This window comes from Cupressus sempervirens, chromosome 10, assembly GCF_028749045.1.
Source record: "Cupressus sempervirens isolate cs-2001-9-10 chromosome 10, ASM2874904v1, whole genome shotgun sequence".
Lineage (NCBI taxonomy): Eukaryota > Viridiplantae > Streptophyta > Pinopsida > Cupressales > Cupressaceae > Cupressus > Cupressus sempervirens.
Genome location: NC_143127.1, coordinates 800389069 through 800403806, shown reverse-complemented (window position 1 = coordinate 800403806; position 14738 = coordinate 800389069). Strand labels below are relative to the sequence as shown.

General features: G+C 37.9%; 1 protein-coding gene across 1 annotated transcript in view; it reads left to right on the top strand.

Moving 5' to 3' along the window:
• Positions 1-13914, top strand: part of PYD2 (pyrimidine 2) — a 185099-nt gene extending 171185 nt beyond the window's left edge. The window contains exons 12-13 of the mRNA XM_089806137.1: positions 13135-13291; positions 13393-13914. Of these exons, the coding sequence (XP_089662263.1) occupies positions 13135-13291; positions 13393-13593 (358 nt within the window). The 3' untranslated portion in view covers positions 13594-13914. The remainder of the gene's footprint in view (positions 1-13134; positions 13292-13392) is intronic.
• The last annotated feature ends 824 nt before the right edge of the window (positions 13915-14738 follow it).

Sequence of the window (14738 nt, the reverse complement as noted above, 5' to 3'; positions counted from 1 at the left end):
GATAGATAGAGCTAGTGAGTTTTTGAGGCAGTAGTTTCGACTCACTCCTACCAAGCGAGGTCCGTCCATTCAGTCTACTAGGCGTTCAGGAACATGGCCAGCAGTACCAGAGCCTCAGCTTCAGGAGGAGGGAATGCCACATGCCGTGGTTGCGCCAACAGCAGAGAAGGCGACACCGGATGTGGGCATGGCTCCCGCTGATGAGGAGGAAAACAGTGATGCGAAATGGTCATTGGAGGCCTTCGCCAAGGAGGACTATGGGTCAGATGAGGATAGGTGCTGGGATTACCTTAGGACTATGAAGTCTGCATTGAAGAAGGGCCACGATGTGGCAATTCAGGCCCTGACTCGACGGAGGGAGTGGCACTTGATCAGAGCATATATTCGTGGGATTTGTTCTCGGCGATTTCAGACTTGCTTTATAGACAGGGGCTGGCCGGCAATGGATACAGCTGAGATGTTGGCAGATTGGGCCACTGAGCCGGAGTTGGGACCCAGTGACACCCCTATGATGAAGCTGGCACATGAAATTGTGGGACTGTACAAAGATGTTTACTACGGTCGTCAGCGTGCGGAGGCGAACAGGGTTGCAGCAGAGAGATCATTGGCAGCTGAGATTGAGGCTAGATAGAAGCTAGCCGCCGACTTGGCCGACCAGCAGGCAGCATGGGCCACAGAGCGGGCAGCACTGCTGGCAGATTTGGCAGCAGCAGTGCAGGAGAGGGACGTGGCTAAGCAAGGTACGGAGGCAGCGGTTCGAGATAAGGATGCAGTTGAGCACGAGATGCAGTTAGCCAGGACGCAGGCCATGGATGCGGCACTTCTTCTAAAGGAGGTTGTCGAAGTTAATTCTCACATTCAAATAGATCTCCGCATCAGGACAGAGCAGGTGTATGAGTTACGTCGCCAGCAGCACACTTCTGGGACGCCCCCTTCTCTCTAGTTTCTTCTGTGGTCTGTAAGTTGTCTCCTAATTTTGTTAGTCGTTAGGAGATGACCGTTTTTTGGGGGGGGATGGTGTTAGCCGAGTGGATGGTTCCGGCGGTATTTTCTATTCTGTAGCCGACGGTCCGGCGGTGTTTTGTATTCTGTAGCCGACGGTCCGGCGGTGTTTTGTATTCTGTAGCCACAAATTTGATAACCTAATCCTCAAGCATTGGGTTGTGCTGAAAATATGTATCTGCCTTGTGTACCCATGCTCTAAGAGACGTCCCAAATCCATCAAAAGATGACAAATCTATCTTGCCTATCTTTAGTTTGAGATCATTGTTGTAGTAGCTACAACCACTACTGCCTAAGTATCTCATTAAAAGATCTACATAATCCTTTAAGGATGTGTCTCCTTCAAGATCTGCATTCCTTTTAATCTTCCCTTATCTACATTTTATTTCCTCGAAAGTGGGATCTCACTCTCTGCGAGGTGCTTCAGTTCTTTGAGGGAATGTCAACATCAATGGACGGGATTGTGAATGCAAAATGTTTGACCTTCCCATGATAGAATTGTCACCATGTCCATGGTGTTCTCCATTTGTTTTATCCCAAGTTACCATGGTTCATCCCTGGACCCCCGGACTTGCCAAAGTTCGAACTGGTTTAAAGTTTGGTTTCGGTTTGCAGTCCGGTTTGAGCAGGGTTATAATTTTTTCCTGCTGGTTCAATTTGGTTCAAATAAACTTCGAACCCTAGTGAACTAGGCCAAAAAGTTCGAATCCAATTTGAACCACATGTTTTTTGGGCCCCGCAAACAACAATAAAGTATTTTTTTTGCAAAATATAACAAGTTTTTGGTATCCACAACCCTAAAAGATTGTTATGAAATGCTTTTGGTGGCCTCTCATTGTCATTGTCATTGTTGGAAGAATTTGATGCCAATACCATTGCTGCTGCTGCTGATCCCATTGGCCTTAGTTGTATTGCTGAGTCAACTAATGCCAAAGAAGAAGAAGATGAAGATGATGAATATGAAGTAGAAGATGAAGATTGAAGAACTTAGAATATTAATAGATTTTTATTCCATTAGTTGAACAATGAATGTGAAACAATGATACTTGAACTTGGTGCCATGATTTATTTTTAATGTCTTGAATCTTCAATGTTGAAATATATGATGGTATGATCACTATGATTACAAGTTTGTGGTGTTTTTGTTGTTTAAATGTGTTTATGCTACTATTCTAATTTTAACTCATGCTTCATATATATATATATATATATATATAAATTTTACATGTTTCTGTATTAACGAACCCAAACAAACCCAAACCCCTTTCCAAAATTTTGATGAACTTGTGAACTAGTTCTCGAACTTCGAACCAGTAACTTAGGTTTTATCTTCTACCAGTTTTTGCAATGTTTCGTCAGTGGCCTCTTGTCGTTGTTCCCCTCTGATTACGGCTTCACTGAGTTGCCTTAATAATGTGGTGATGGCAGTGTTAGGTTCCTGCAGTTGCTCCATTTTGTAAATTCTGTTTGTCGAATGGTACCTTCTTCTGGCATATACTCTAAGCTTGTTCTGCATCCATAACCCGAAAGGCTGGCAGAATCATTCACTCTGATACCAATGTAATGTTCCTCCTATTATTGCGTGCCCCTGGTGATGGAGCCTAATTTTTTGCAAAAATTGGGGCCTCCATTTGACATTAATGTTTGAGAAATAACCATTGATGTCAAATCGAAGTTCCAAATTATGAAAAGTTGATACAGTGCCATATGCCTATATGCGCTTATTGTACATATAGTGAAACATATGATGAAATGCATCTAAAACAACTCCAACGGAATGAATGCTGAGATGTATGTTAGGTTGCTTTGAAGAAATATATTCTTCAGAAGCAAACTTTACTTCTTCAAATAAACAAATTAAGACACAAAGTTTGGACCTATGAATTATTCAACAGCAGAGTAAGATTCATTCAATGCTTGTTGCTGCAATCTGAAAATATATGTTGAGAAGTTTTATGTGTTGCTGTCTTTGAAATAGAGATATTCTCCTGTTCAACCTGCATAGTACATGAATTATTCACAAATGAGAATATCTGGTATTTAACTACTTTATTGATGGCATGATAATCCTCAGTGGCATGTCAATCTTCAGTGTGTAAGAATTTTCTATCATCGTGACTCTTTTGTTGAACCTTCAAATGCTTTTCTAAGAGAGGGAGTGATTCAGAAACATATAAGTAAATGTCAGAGGAATGATTGAAGTGCTTACATCTTTTTCAAATTGATAGTCGCTGTGAATAATTAACAGAATCCTTTCAATGTTGTGGTAGGATTGAGCCATGACAATGGCACAGATACAATGTGGAGCTCCAATATGAGCACTCTGCTGGTCAGTACACTCTGCCATCATGGTCCTGTTACAGCACTGACATGTGATTTCCAAGGGCATCAAATGTAGGATTTGAGAAAATTTTCACCTTTACAGAACTGACCAGAATTGGGATCCCAATTAATAGACTTTCCCATCCGAATCGCCCTCATTCTTACTTTGGTAACGGAATAGTAATTCCTATCAAGGAGTGTTATGCAAAGCCAATATTAGATGAGCCATTGAACAATATATCACATCTAACAATAATGCAAGAAGCGATTAGACATAGAGCCATGCCTGTTCACCAAAAAAGAGCATTGTACATGGAGAACAGATGTTGGAGCCTCCCACTGTGAACCTTGAATGGCAAACAAATATTCCTTCTTCCAGGGGATTCTATTAGATGGGAGAAGGTACCAAAAATCAAAGGCATCACAATGAAGGATCAAAGGCATAATATACATCTTCAAAATCTCGTGATTATCCCACTTCATGGATGGCATACACAAACAAAGAAAACCACTATAAGGTAGAGGCCGCCTAGAGGAGAACCTATGCAAAATCCCAGCACAAGAAACATGAAAGATCCCTGATGGATCTCGTCTGCTGATCTGCTGTAATTTTATATTTTTTAAAATTTGTTTTCCCTATTTATTAAAATTTTCTTGCAGAGCTAGACAGAAGTTGCAGAAGGGTTTGATTGTTTTATATTTTTGATGATTTTGCAATAAGTAATAACAGAAGTACATTAACATGAACCAGTTCTGAAAATGTATTCCAAATACAACCGAAGCAAATTCACTTCAAGCAGATTTTTGAATTATACGCCTAAATATGTAACCAGATGAAGATTTACAATAATATTTAGATGATTACAACCAAGGATAAAGCCAATCTAAAGGCGTGAAGGAGAAATATGAGCCCAGAAGGAAGCTACAGCCAGATTCCAGCTCTCAAATGCTGCACGTGGAAAAGATTGGCTGTCAAGTGCTGCTGTACAGCTGCAATTTTCCCACACGTGGATAGAATGCCCAAACCCCAGCTAAAACTCTAACTCAATACTGTGTTCCTCAAAAGAAACAATGCACAATCTCCAAGATGCTTTTGACTGCAAAGAATCCAAACCACTGTTTTGGGGGCTCCGTCCCAAACAAGCAAAGCAAGTGGGGTTGGTGTCCCAAGTGCTAAAAGCTCAATCAGAGCCCAAATCGCAATTCCAAGATGTAATATATCAATAATGATTTAGAACTTTGTCTTTACCTCCTTATAACCCACCAAACTTAGCTCGAACCCTAAAGTGTCTCCATGTGGCATTAGGTTATAAAATATTATTTCTCATTTTTTAAGTGGTCAAGTATCCAAAAAATGACCTTTTTCTCAATAAAAATAAATCCGTTCATTGAAATGCTTCGAGTCAAAAGAGAAATATTTAGAAAAATTCAAGACCTTTCCAACGAGCTATTACACCAAGGGATATGCAATCCAAATGAGGCCAAAAACCCCTTATTACTCAAATAAATTAGCCTTATTTAAATATTAAACGCTAACTTAGGAAATATTAAAAATATAACCCAAGTAGCTACAAAATGCCCAAAGACACCACAAACCATGAAATCATTTTGTCACCTGTCTGTGATTGAAGTTGGAAATCAAAGATCCATTGGCAATCTCATCCCTAAAATCTAGGGATGATCCTAAAACTTAGGAAACAAACCCTATTGCTCTGAAACTGAACTCAAGGAATCATCTCATGGAGATCCAACCCTGGGCATGATCATCCCTCCTAAAAAGTTGGAATAACCCCATAATTTTAGGAACTACCTCCTAAAAACAAGGAATGTCTCCAAACTGAACAACAACTGCCAGAACACCAAATCCCCAACACTGTATAACCATACTGGGTCTCTATCCAACCTTGTCAGCCTACAAGATCTCATAATAAGCTGACTCACAAGTCTCTAGTAGATGGAGTTAAAGAGGGGACATGACAAAACATGTTCACTGCAGTGATTTCTTGTGAAGATGTCATTAGATATCCTTCGTTGCGATGATAAAAAACAGTGAATATGGAGATTCTTCTTGGTAAGAGGCTTTTATTTGGTTTGCATCCAACAATAATAATGGCCATGTTCGATTGCTATCAAAGTCGCAAATGTTTGGAGGCCCCAGAGGAAGTATTTTTGGCTGCAAATTATATAACCAAACCATTGTCCTTGATTAATTTGAACAACTATTTGCTCGGTCAGATTATTTAATTGTCTTTAGATAAAATTACAAATTGTAATATGCACTCTCGATAAGTTACCTTTTTATCATTTTGGTCACTTATAAGTGCAACAACTAATAAAGAAAAAGGAAGCAAGAAGCAAGAAGATATATCAAAGGAGAAACAAGAAGAAGATGGAATAGATATTTTTTAAAGTTTGGGTATATGGAATATTGTAAATAAAAACAAACTATTTGTATTTATTTTAAAATTTAATGTAAGAACCATGTTCTTATTCATTCTGAAAATCGAAGTTTGAATATTTTATTGAAATTTATCCCCTGTGATATTTGATTTAAATCAATCACTACTAACAATGAAGAACTTGATTGCAATATAGGTCTTTAATTATCAAAATTTACATATGAAATGTTGTTTATGTGAATTTTTTCTAATTGGTTTTCCCAAAGAAATTAAATTCAATTAGACTAGGAGTTGTATTGTCAATTGAAGCTTCAGTCTATAAAGTAGCGGATGGTGTAGCACTGTCTCTTAAGGTTGTATATGAGGATGTAAAGAAGTTTGACTCTATTTACCTAGGGTTGGATAAGGGACTAGTCTGTGATTTATTTTGTAAAAGTGGGTTAATGTTTGAGGTCTTGAAGTTCAATGTTCTGCCATATCCATAACTCATAAACACTATTTCTTTCATTCAAAAAATTCAATTCACAATTACGTATCCCAAAGCATTCATATAACTTTTATTAGATCAGGTTTAAGGATTTTGCCAACTTAAGAACTCACAAGATTTAAATTCGCTACAGAAAAGCTTTGAATTGAGTCATAAGGGTTTGAAGAAGGTTTACCTACCTCGGTTTAGCAAAGCCTAAAGTGCAGGAGAATTGAGGTTAGTCCTATTTGTTGGCCAAAACTAATTGAGTAATCCTATTGGAGAATTGGCAAAGCTCTTGGATTTCCAATCTATGGTTTTGGAAACCAACAATTGGCACACTACATACAATCAATATACTTCCCATCTCTGCTCGGTTATATTCCAACTATTGTACGATGCCCTCAAACTATTGTATGGTGCTCATAATTCAGTCGTATGGTGCTCTCCAAGTGTCATTCAATGAATGCAACTCTGGGTTTATACAACGATACACTTGGATGACCTTTGGCTCGTCAAAGAAATCACCACACTATATTGTACAATGACCTGGTGTTCTACAGTGATCTGCTATTGTACCTTGATGATGATGTCACCCACAATGCTTTGATGTTGTTTGGGGTTGTAAAACCCTCCTGCCAACTTTTGTAAGATGCCTTCGTACCTCCTTTGCCCATACCATCAATTAGCCCCTCCTCCAACTCAGTTTTGGCAAGGCCTTTGTCTGTCAACGCCATGCACCTCTCTAGGTGCCACCATACGGGTATGGATTAGCAATAGATGATTTGCACACTATCAAATGCAAACCCTCCAGTAATGGCGATAATAATTTGTTAATGCACAGAGATTCGTCAATGGATTGAATAGATGGCATGGTGAATGCCAACTTAATACACAAGATGGAAGCTCTCAAATATAAATTCAATCAATTACTTGGTTTCAAATTATCCTCAAATGAAGATCTTATAGATTCAGAACAAGTAGAATAGGGTGAGGAATTACTCGTGCTGAAAGTCTAATTGCTAGAGAAGGGAGGATCTTGCACCTTCAAAATGACAAACCCTAGAGTTTGCTAATACAAATAAAATTCTCAAATTCACATACCTATAACAATAACTAACCCGACCTTATATAAGGACTTCAAGAAACTCCCTGAAGGATTACAAATGTGTTGAAATTGTTGGTGTAATTAAATATTACTAATTACACTTTACTTACGTTTACTTAGAATAACGCATTTTCATATTAGTTGTCATGTAGACACCTAAGAGTTAGCACTCTATTTGAGCACATGTTGTCTCGCACCTCTCTTTGTGTGATACACCTTCGTGTTCTCATCCTCTCTTTGTCGCACATACTTTTATGCACAATGGAGGATAATCCACCTTTAGTTGACATATGCTTAGTTGTTATGCTTATCACTTTCATAACCCCTAGTTATCTTGCATTGCGTATATATGCAGACACTTCTATATGCATTGTAACCCAATTATTCAGTGCCCATTATCATTTGATTAATATTGAATCATTCATTTGATCATATCATTTTGAATCTCTTTTGCTATCAATTGAGCTTCTTGATCTTGGCATTTCATTCTATGCCTTTGGCAAATTCTTGCATAGTATCAAAGCCAAAGGAGTTTCATTGCATAACCATTGGAGAACATCATTTGCCTTACATTTCAGAAGGCCATGATTCAAATCTGGAGAATCAACAATTATTTGGAATGTCTAGAACAAGATCTGACCTCGCCATTGTGTTCGGGTGGCCGTTTCCATGAATTTTGACTATAAGTTTCCCTATGTTAAGTGAAAGTCAAAATCGAGGTAAATTGTTTTTTTTTTTTGCAAATCGGACTTTGAAGGCCGATTTGCCAAATTGGGAGACATTGATCTGGTCATATTGGCCTTTATAAGGGCGTTGTAGGTAAAGTTTCATCACATCTCGGACACATCTCATCACCCAGCCCGTGCCTCCTTTTTCATATTGCCGACTCACAACTCAACGACTCCTCTTAAAAGGAAGCATGACAAGACATGCGTTGTGCAATCCCCTCAATGACATCGAGCAGCCGGATATGATCACTGACAACTCGGGGTACACAAATCCAAACTGTTATGATTGGAGCATTGCGATATGGTCTGCAATGACTTGATATGTTTGATCAGTACAAGAGATCTCCCACTTGGATCTTCTTCCAACTCTACGACTGCACAAAGGTCATCGAGCCATCCATGTGGTTCAAGCACTCCAACTCAGACTTTGATCCACATTGTAACCATTGGCGAGCCTTCTCATTGATCTTGACGGATTCACATTCAGTCACATTAGAAGATAAACATTGAGGTGCATCCTTTGATTCAAAGGCTTGATCCGATTTCTCAAAGATTTGCCTTCTCACCAAGCCATTCTAGTTCGGATCGACCAACAATCCCACGAAGCACAGATTGTATTTGGTGATCGACATTGCGACCATCACTCTTCTCACAGTGGCATCTCAGCGATTCACATTCCATATCATTTTCCTATAAAATTTTGTGCGTCAAAGACCCCTTGTACTTGTTAGAATTTGGCGGACTACAAGTAGCTCCAGTTGAAGTTAGCAATCTACAACCATTCTCAACAAGTCCACGATCTGATCTACGGTACCTCCAAGCAGATCAACCAGCAATATTGGAGACGTGGTGACATACTTTGTGAGTCCTCTCCATTAGAAATCATCAACTCTCTTGAGCAGTCTGATCCAAACATTTGGCATTGGTGACAAGCTTCATTTACCTACGACATTGGGTGTTGATCTGTGACATAGCCCAATCACAATCTAAGGCATGTGATTAGCCCAACTTGCAACAACAGGAGAAAATTGGTATTTTTTATTTTTGCATGAGCGTTTTTCTCGATATAAATTTGACCCTAGTTTGAGTGTCATTGGGCTTTATTTTCTTTTTTGCTTTGGCGGGACCCAAACCATTAAATTTATGCTCATACCTATACTGACGTCATCACCTTTGAAAACCAACTAGCCCTCACCATATCCTGTTTCAGTTTGGGAGGCCATTTTCAAATGCCCATAACTTCATCATCCGGGCTCCAAATTGGATACATTTTTTTTTATTTGAGCTTACAATTCCTAGATATTTTAGTGGTGCTATTATTTTCTTGTTTTGGTGGATTTAACATTTGTAGATCTTGGTGACTGTTCATGTCTAATCTTGATTTTTGCAACTTCAAAGGCGTCATTTGGGCTCATACAAACACGTTTTCAGGTGCCATTTTTTTTAAAAAGCATAATTTTTTGGCTTCTTTCCAGATCTGATGTCATCTTGGAGAAATTGTAAGCATACATTGTGCTTTAAGAATTTGGTCTATTTTGGCCTATTTTGGCACTTGTAATTGTTTAGATCCTTGAGAGATTTAGTGTCTTATTTTGTTGAGTCTTCTATAGCTTCATATTTTATGTTGTAATCATCAAAATTAGAAGTCCACTTTGGTCCATTTTGACAAGTGGCTATTGTAAATTCACTAAATATAAAGTGCCAAAGCATCTATTTTGGGGGGGTTCTTTGATTAAGTGATTTTGGGGGTGTCTTGTGTGATTGTTCTTGCATTCTTTTAGTTTTGCATCATGAGTTCTTCATTTTCAAAATTAAGTCCACATAACTATGCCACGTGGAAAGAAAATGTATGGTGCAGGTTAATGAAGAAAGGTTTGAATCTCTTTATGAATGGAACAATTCCGATTCCCTCTAATCTTGATGTAGATACTAACAAAAAAATTGCATGGAAAATTGAAGATCTAAGGCTTTAGGAATCATTAGAGATTCAGCCATTGAAGATCTTTTGTTTCACATTACACCCTTGCATAGTTCCAAGGAAGCTTGGGATAAACTTGAAAGTATCTATGGTAAAGTAGATGAAGATAAGGGATTCACAATTCAAGCAAAGCTTCTCAAATTTGTTCCTAGAAACTTTGACACAGTCCAAGATTTCATCAACAAGGCTAATGAGTTGAGAGTACAACTTAAGGATTGTGATATTACCATCAAGGATTCCCAATGGGTTCATCATATGATGGACAATCTTCCTTCCAAATATACAGCCTTTGTTTCAAGCTACAACACTCACAAGTTGACAATGGGAAGTGCATTCACTACACCTTCATTAGAACCATTTGGAGAGATGTTGATGTCAGAACGATCAAAATTGATGAGCATGGGAATTCTCAAATCTTCAACTTCTAAGGCATTGGTGGCTAATCAAGGGAATCAAGGAAAGAAGAAACAAAAGCAATGGAGGGACAAAGCCCAATCTAAATCACATGAGAAAGAGCAATCCACCACCTCACCCCAAGGCAACGATAAGGGGAAATCATCTAAGAGGGAGTTTCTCACTTGTGCATATTGCGAGAAGAATGGACATGAAGAACATCATTGCTACAAGAAGGAGATAGATGAACTCAAGAATATTCTTAAGAAGAATCAAATTAGTCTACCTTCAAGAATGACTACTTCATTCTTTTCTTCACATTCAGATAAAAGAAAGGATCACATGGGAAAAGGTCAAGCCTTAGTTGCTACTTCAAGCCAAGATTCAGGTAGATGGCTTCTAGATTCAGGGGCTTCACATTATATTGCATCTTCACAGTCTATGTTTTCATGATTTGATCCTTGTCATACTCCACCTATTTTGGTGGGCAATCATACTTATATGAATGTGATTGGGAAAGGAACTATTGATAAGGGGGATGGATACTTCAAAGATGTGTTGTGCGTACCTCACCTAAGTCATAATCTTCTTTCCATCTATCACCTCACTCATGGAGATACAAAGAGGACTGTGGAATTCACATCTGATCCAGTGTTTATTACAGACTCGGAGACTAGAGAGATCATTGCTACAGGGGTGGTTGATCATGCATCTTGGCTATACTACTTCTCAGACTTTGCTCATGATGATGATGATGATTCTTCAGCAGATTTTGATCACATTTCCAGTGATAATTCAGATTTTAAGAACTTTGGCTACTTGAACTTGGGTATTCTCACATGTGATTAACTTCTTGAGCCATCCATTTCTTCTCCTCCTATTGATATTTCATCTACTATTATTCCTGATGATACTTGCATTCACACAACCATGGATTCAGATGATTTAATGCAGCAGGATATCCATTGTCCTCCAGACTCAGTTCCATGGGATGACTACTTGACAGACATTGCAGGTTTGTTTGTGGAGTCCTAAATTGCAAATTTGGGGGACACTATTGATGACATTCATCTTCTCTTTGGTGAAGATGATCCTTCTTCAGTTGTTCAGAAAATGTACCTAACCCCCCAAAAAATAGTCATACCAGCATTTCGTACCCACGTACCCATACCTTTTCCTATTCCTGATTCGGCAACTTAGGTTGCAAGTGATGAGCAATAGTGCTAACATGCATTTGCTGGGTTATATCGTTCCAGAGTCCTGCAGAGTTAGTCCTCTTCTATGAGCAGCAATTTATGGTTTCCTGTGCATATCAAGGACATTTGACAGGTAATTGTTGAGTTTATTGTTTCATAGGATGGTTGAAGGGATCTATATGCTGGTATACATTTGAGGAACAAATATACAACCTCCCTCAAGTGATATAATCTGCTAGAAAGATCAGAATTTTATTTTTGCAATTTGTCGTATGACAATTATTTATATTTAATGGAAAATCTGTGTTTCCTACAAATGCATTATATCTTATTTCTATTATCTGAGTTGGGTATCCATTATATGAGACCATAGCAATTTAGACTACAACCATGCATCCATTAAACTTATAATCGGAGTAATATACAAAATGGGTAGCATATCAATTATTGATAAATGCATGAAAAACAATGTACCGAAAAGACAAACCGAAACTTTCAATAGGGCTGTCCTGTAAACTGTTTGACAAAAATTGTCTGGTGTAAGCAAAGGCTCAAAAATTGGGTAAAAAATGTGGTGTGGAATCTTACATGGCAGCCCTTAGAAACAGTTGATCAAAGCCTTGTGAGAGTTTCTGTGGACTTTTGGTGGGTTGAAGTTCCTTCTTGGTGGTGGTGTCAGCCTTGGCGGGGGATGAGGACCAGCTGGCTGCTTCACTATTGGCACAGACCTTGGAAGGTTCAGGCAGAAGTAACTTCACACACAAATTGTGGGTGACCTGTAACTTCAACTGAAAAGCATTAGTTGCATGGGAAATGGTTTTAGTGAGAAATAAATGGATTTAGGAATCCTATTGTGGGCTTATTGTTAAAATCAAGGTAACCTCTTGTCATTTGTAAGATTGCATTGACTTGATCATTGAGGATGTCTCATTGTTCATTGCTAATTTCACCATTTCCCTGGCTTGTTTGGATTTGATGTTGCACGAGAGTTACTTATGAGATAATGATTAGTGATATGTTGAATAGGATCATCTGAGAAGAGGTCTTTTTCTCTTATCTATGAGAAACATTTTGTATTCTCAAACATAATATGATGTAAAAACATAGCCTTGATTGTTAAACTTTGCATTTGTAATTTTACTAGGTTTGAACCTCTAACCTAAATATGCTCCTGTATGAAAAAAACAGTTGAAGAGCTTTATTCAATAAATGATTCTAAAGGTATATAAAATAAACTGATCATAACTTTAATTTCCATATAAGCTTTGATGTAAGGATTGATTTATTGGACGTATCATTAGCATGATATAATTTTTTATGAACAAAATATACGTGTTCACTCTAGAAACGGTCAGTAGTACATTGATTTTTATTTGTTGACCACCCAATATTCTTATAGTTGTTTGACTTAACTAATTCCAGAGAAAGTTCTGTCTATATAGTTTCACTTATTTTCTTATTCCTGAGATTGTATGATTCAGATGTGTATCCATAACTCTCACGATTTCACATTATTTGTTATCTGTGTGACACCTTATGCAGTGCACGTATATTCAATATATATCCTAGAAAAGGGGCCATTCTTCCCAACTCAGATGCTGACATAATCATATTGAACCCAAATGAAACATTTCAAATAAATGCTAAGTCTCATCACTCAAAGATAGACACAAATGTCTATGAAGGCTGGATAGGAAAGGTAATCCTCTCATTGCTTACATATCCAGATTTTCACTAGTTAGTTCAAGTAAACTGAGATATTTTGGTATGTGGCTTTGTTTTATGTATGTTTTTACGCAGGGGAAAGTTGAGGTTACGATTTCAAGAGGTAGAGTTGTTTGGCAACACGAGAACTTGATGGTTGAACGAGGATCAGGACAATATGTATCCATGCCTCCTTTTGGTCCTCTCTTTGATGGCATTGACAAAATGGATTCAGATTATTTATCTTCTCTAAAAGCCCCAGTTCATCGAGATAATTCTCATGTTGCAGGAAGCTAGTTTGACTCTAGCATTGTTCTTAATGTTTTATTCCTTCCCAGATGTTTACATCAGCAAATCAGGAAATAATAAATAGAACATGGGTTAATATCACGTTGTATATAATCTGTAGAGGGAGACAGTTAAATGCTTTAATCATTAAACATTTGTAACAACTTCCTAAAGTCTTTTTATATCAAGTCTATGTACACAGAAGTGGAAACCAACTTGAAAGTGAGGTAGCGTTGCTGCAAAATAATACCTTGTAAAGTAACCAAGTATATAAAAGTGGCACACTGTTTAGGAATTTATAGAATCTAATTGAAAATTGTTAGGAATCAAGTCTTGAATTGAAGTTCATTATACATGTATGAGTTCCAAGAGGCATAATAAGTGGACTGTTTATTATCTGGCTTGACTAGTAGTTTAATACTATATAAAGACATGTGATGTAATGAAAATTTGATAAAGTCTCAATTAAATGTGGGCAAGTTCATATCTTTCTTAGGCTGGGGTCATGGGAGGGAGCTTAAATAAAGATATAGCTGGAGCTCCTTGAGGATTTTTAGGAATATCTAAAATGAGTGGTTCAATGAATTTTGTATTCCAGTTTAGCTTAAAAGTTCAATTCTGAAATTGAAGGAAGCTAGTGGTCTCATGAATGCATATCTTTGTCCTCTAAGATTTGTCCACTGATAAAAAAATATGTTAAAATAATTATTTTCCCCTTTATGAGATGGTCTCTTCCTAAAAAATACATCTTAAAGACCACCATTGTAGTGCCCCTGCCTTAGCTCCCCAAACATTGTAGAGGGCATTAGTACAAAAACATGATACTATGATTTCACAACAATGCTTACTATCTTTATCTTCTTTAGACTTCTTTGCTGTTGAATTTGTACTTGTATCAAGATTGCCTTTGGAACAATTAGTATAGAGCTATAAGGAGTTGAACTAGCTGTTTCTCTTAAAAGATGCATCTACTTTGCAAATGGCTACCATTTCAGTTAAGGATCTCTCTCTGGAGGCTGTTAATCCATGTCACGAATCCTAAGGGGATATGCTAGAAACTTACCAACAAGGCCTTTGGCAGCAGCAGCAGCAGCAAGAACAACAGTTGGAACAACAACCACCACCACAACTTGTCAATTGAGCTTGAGTGGTTG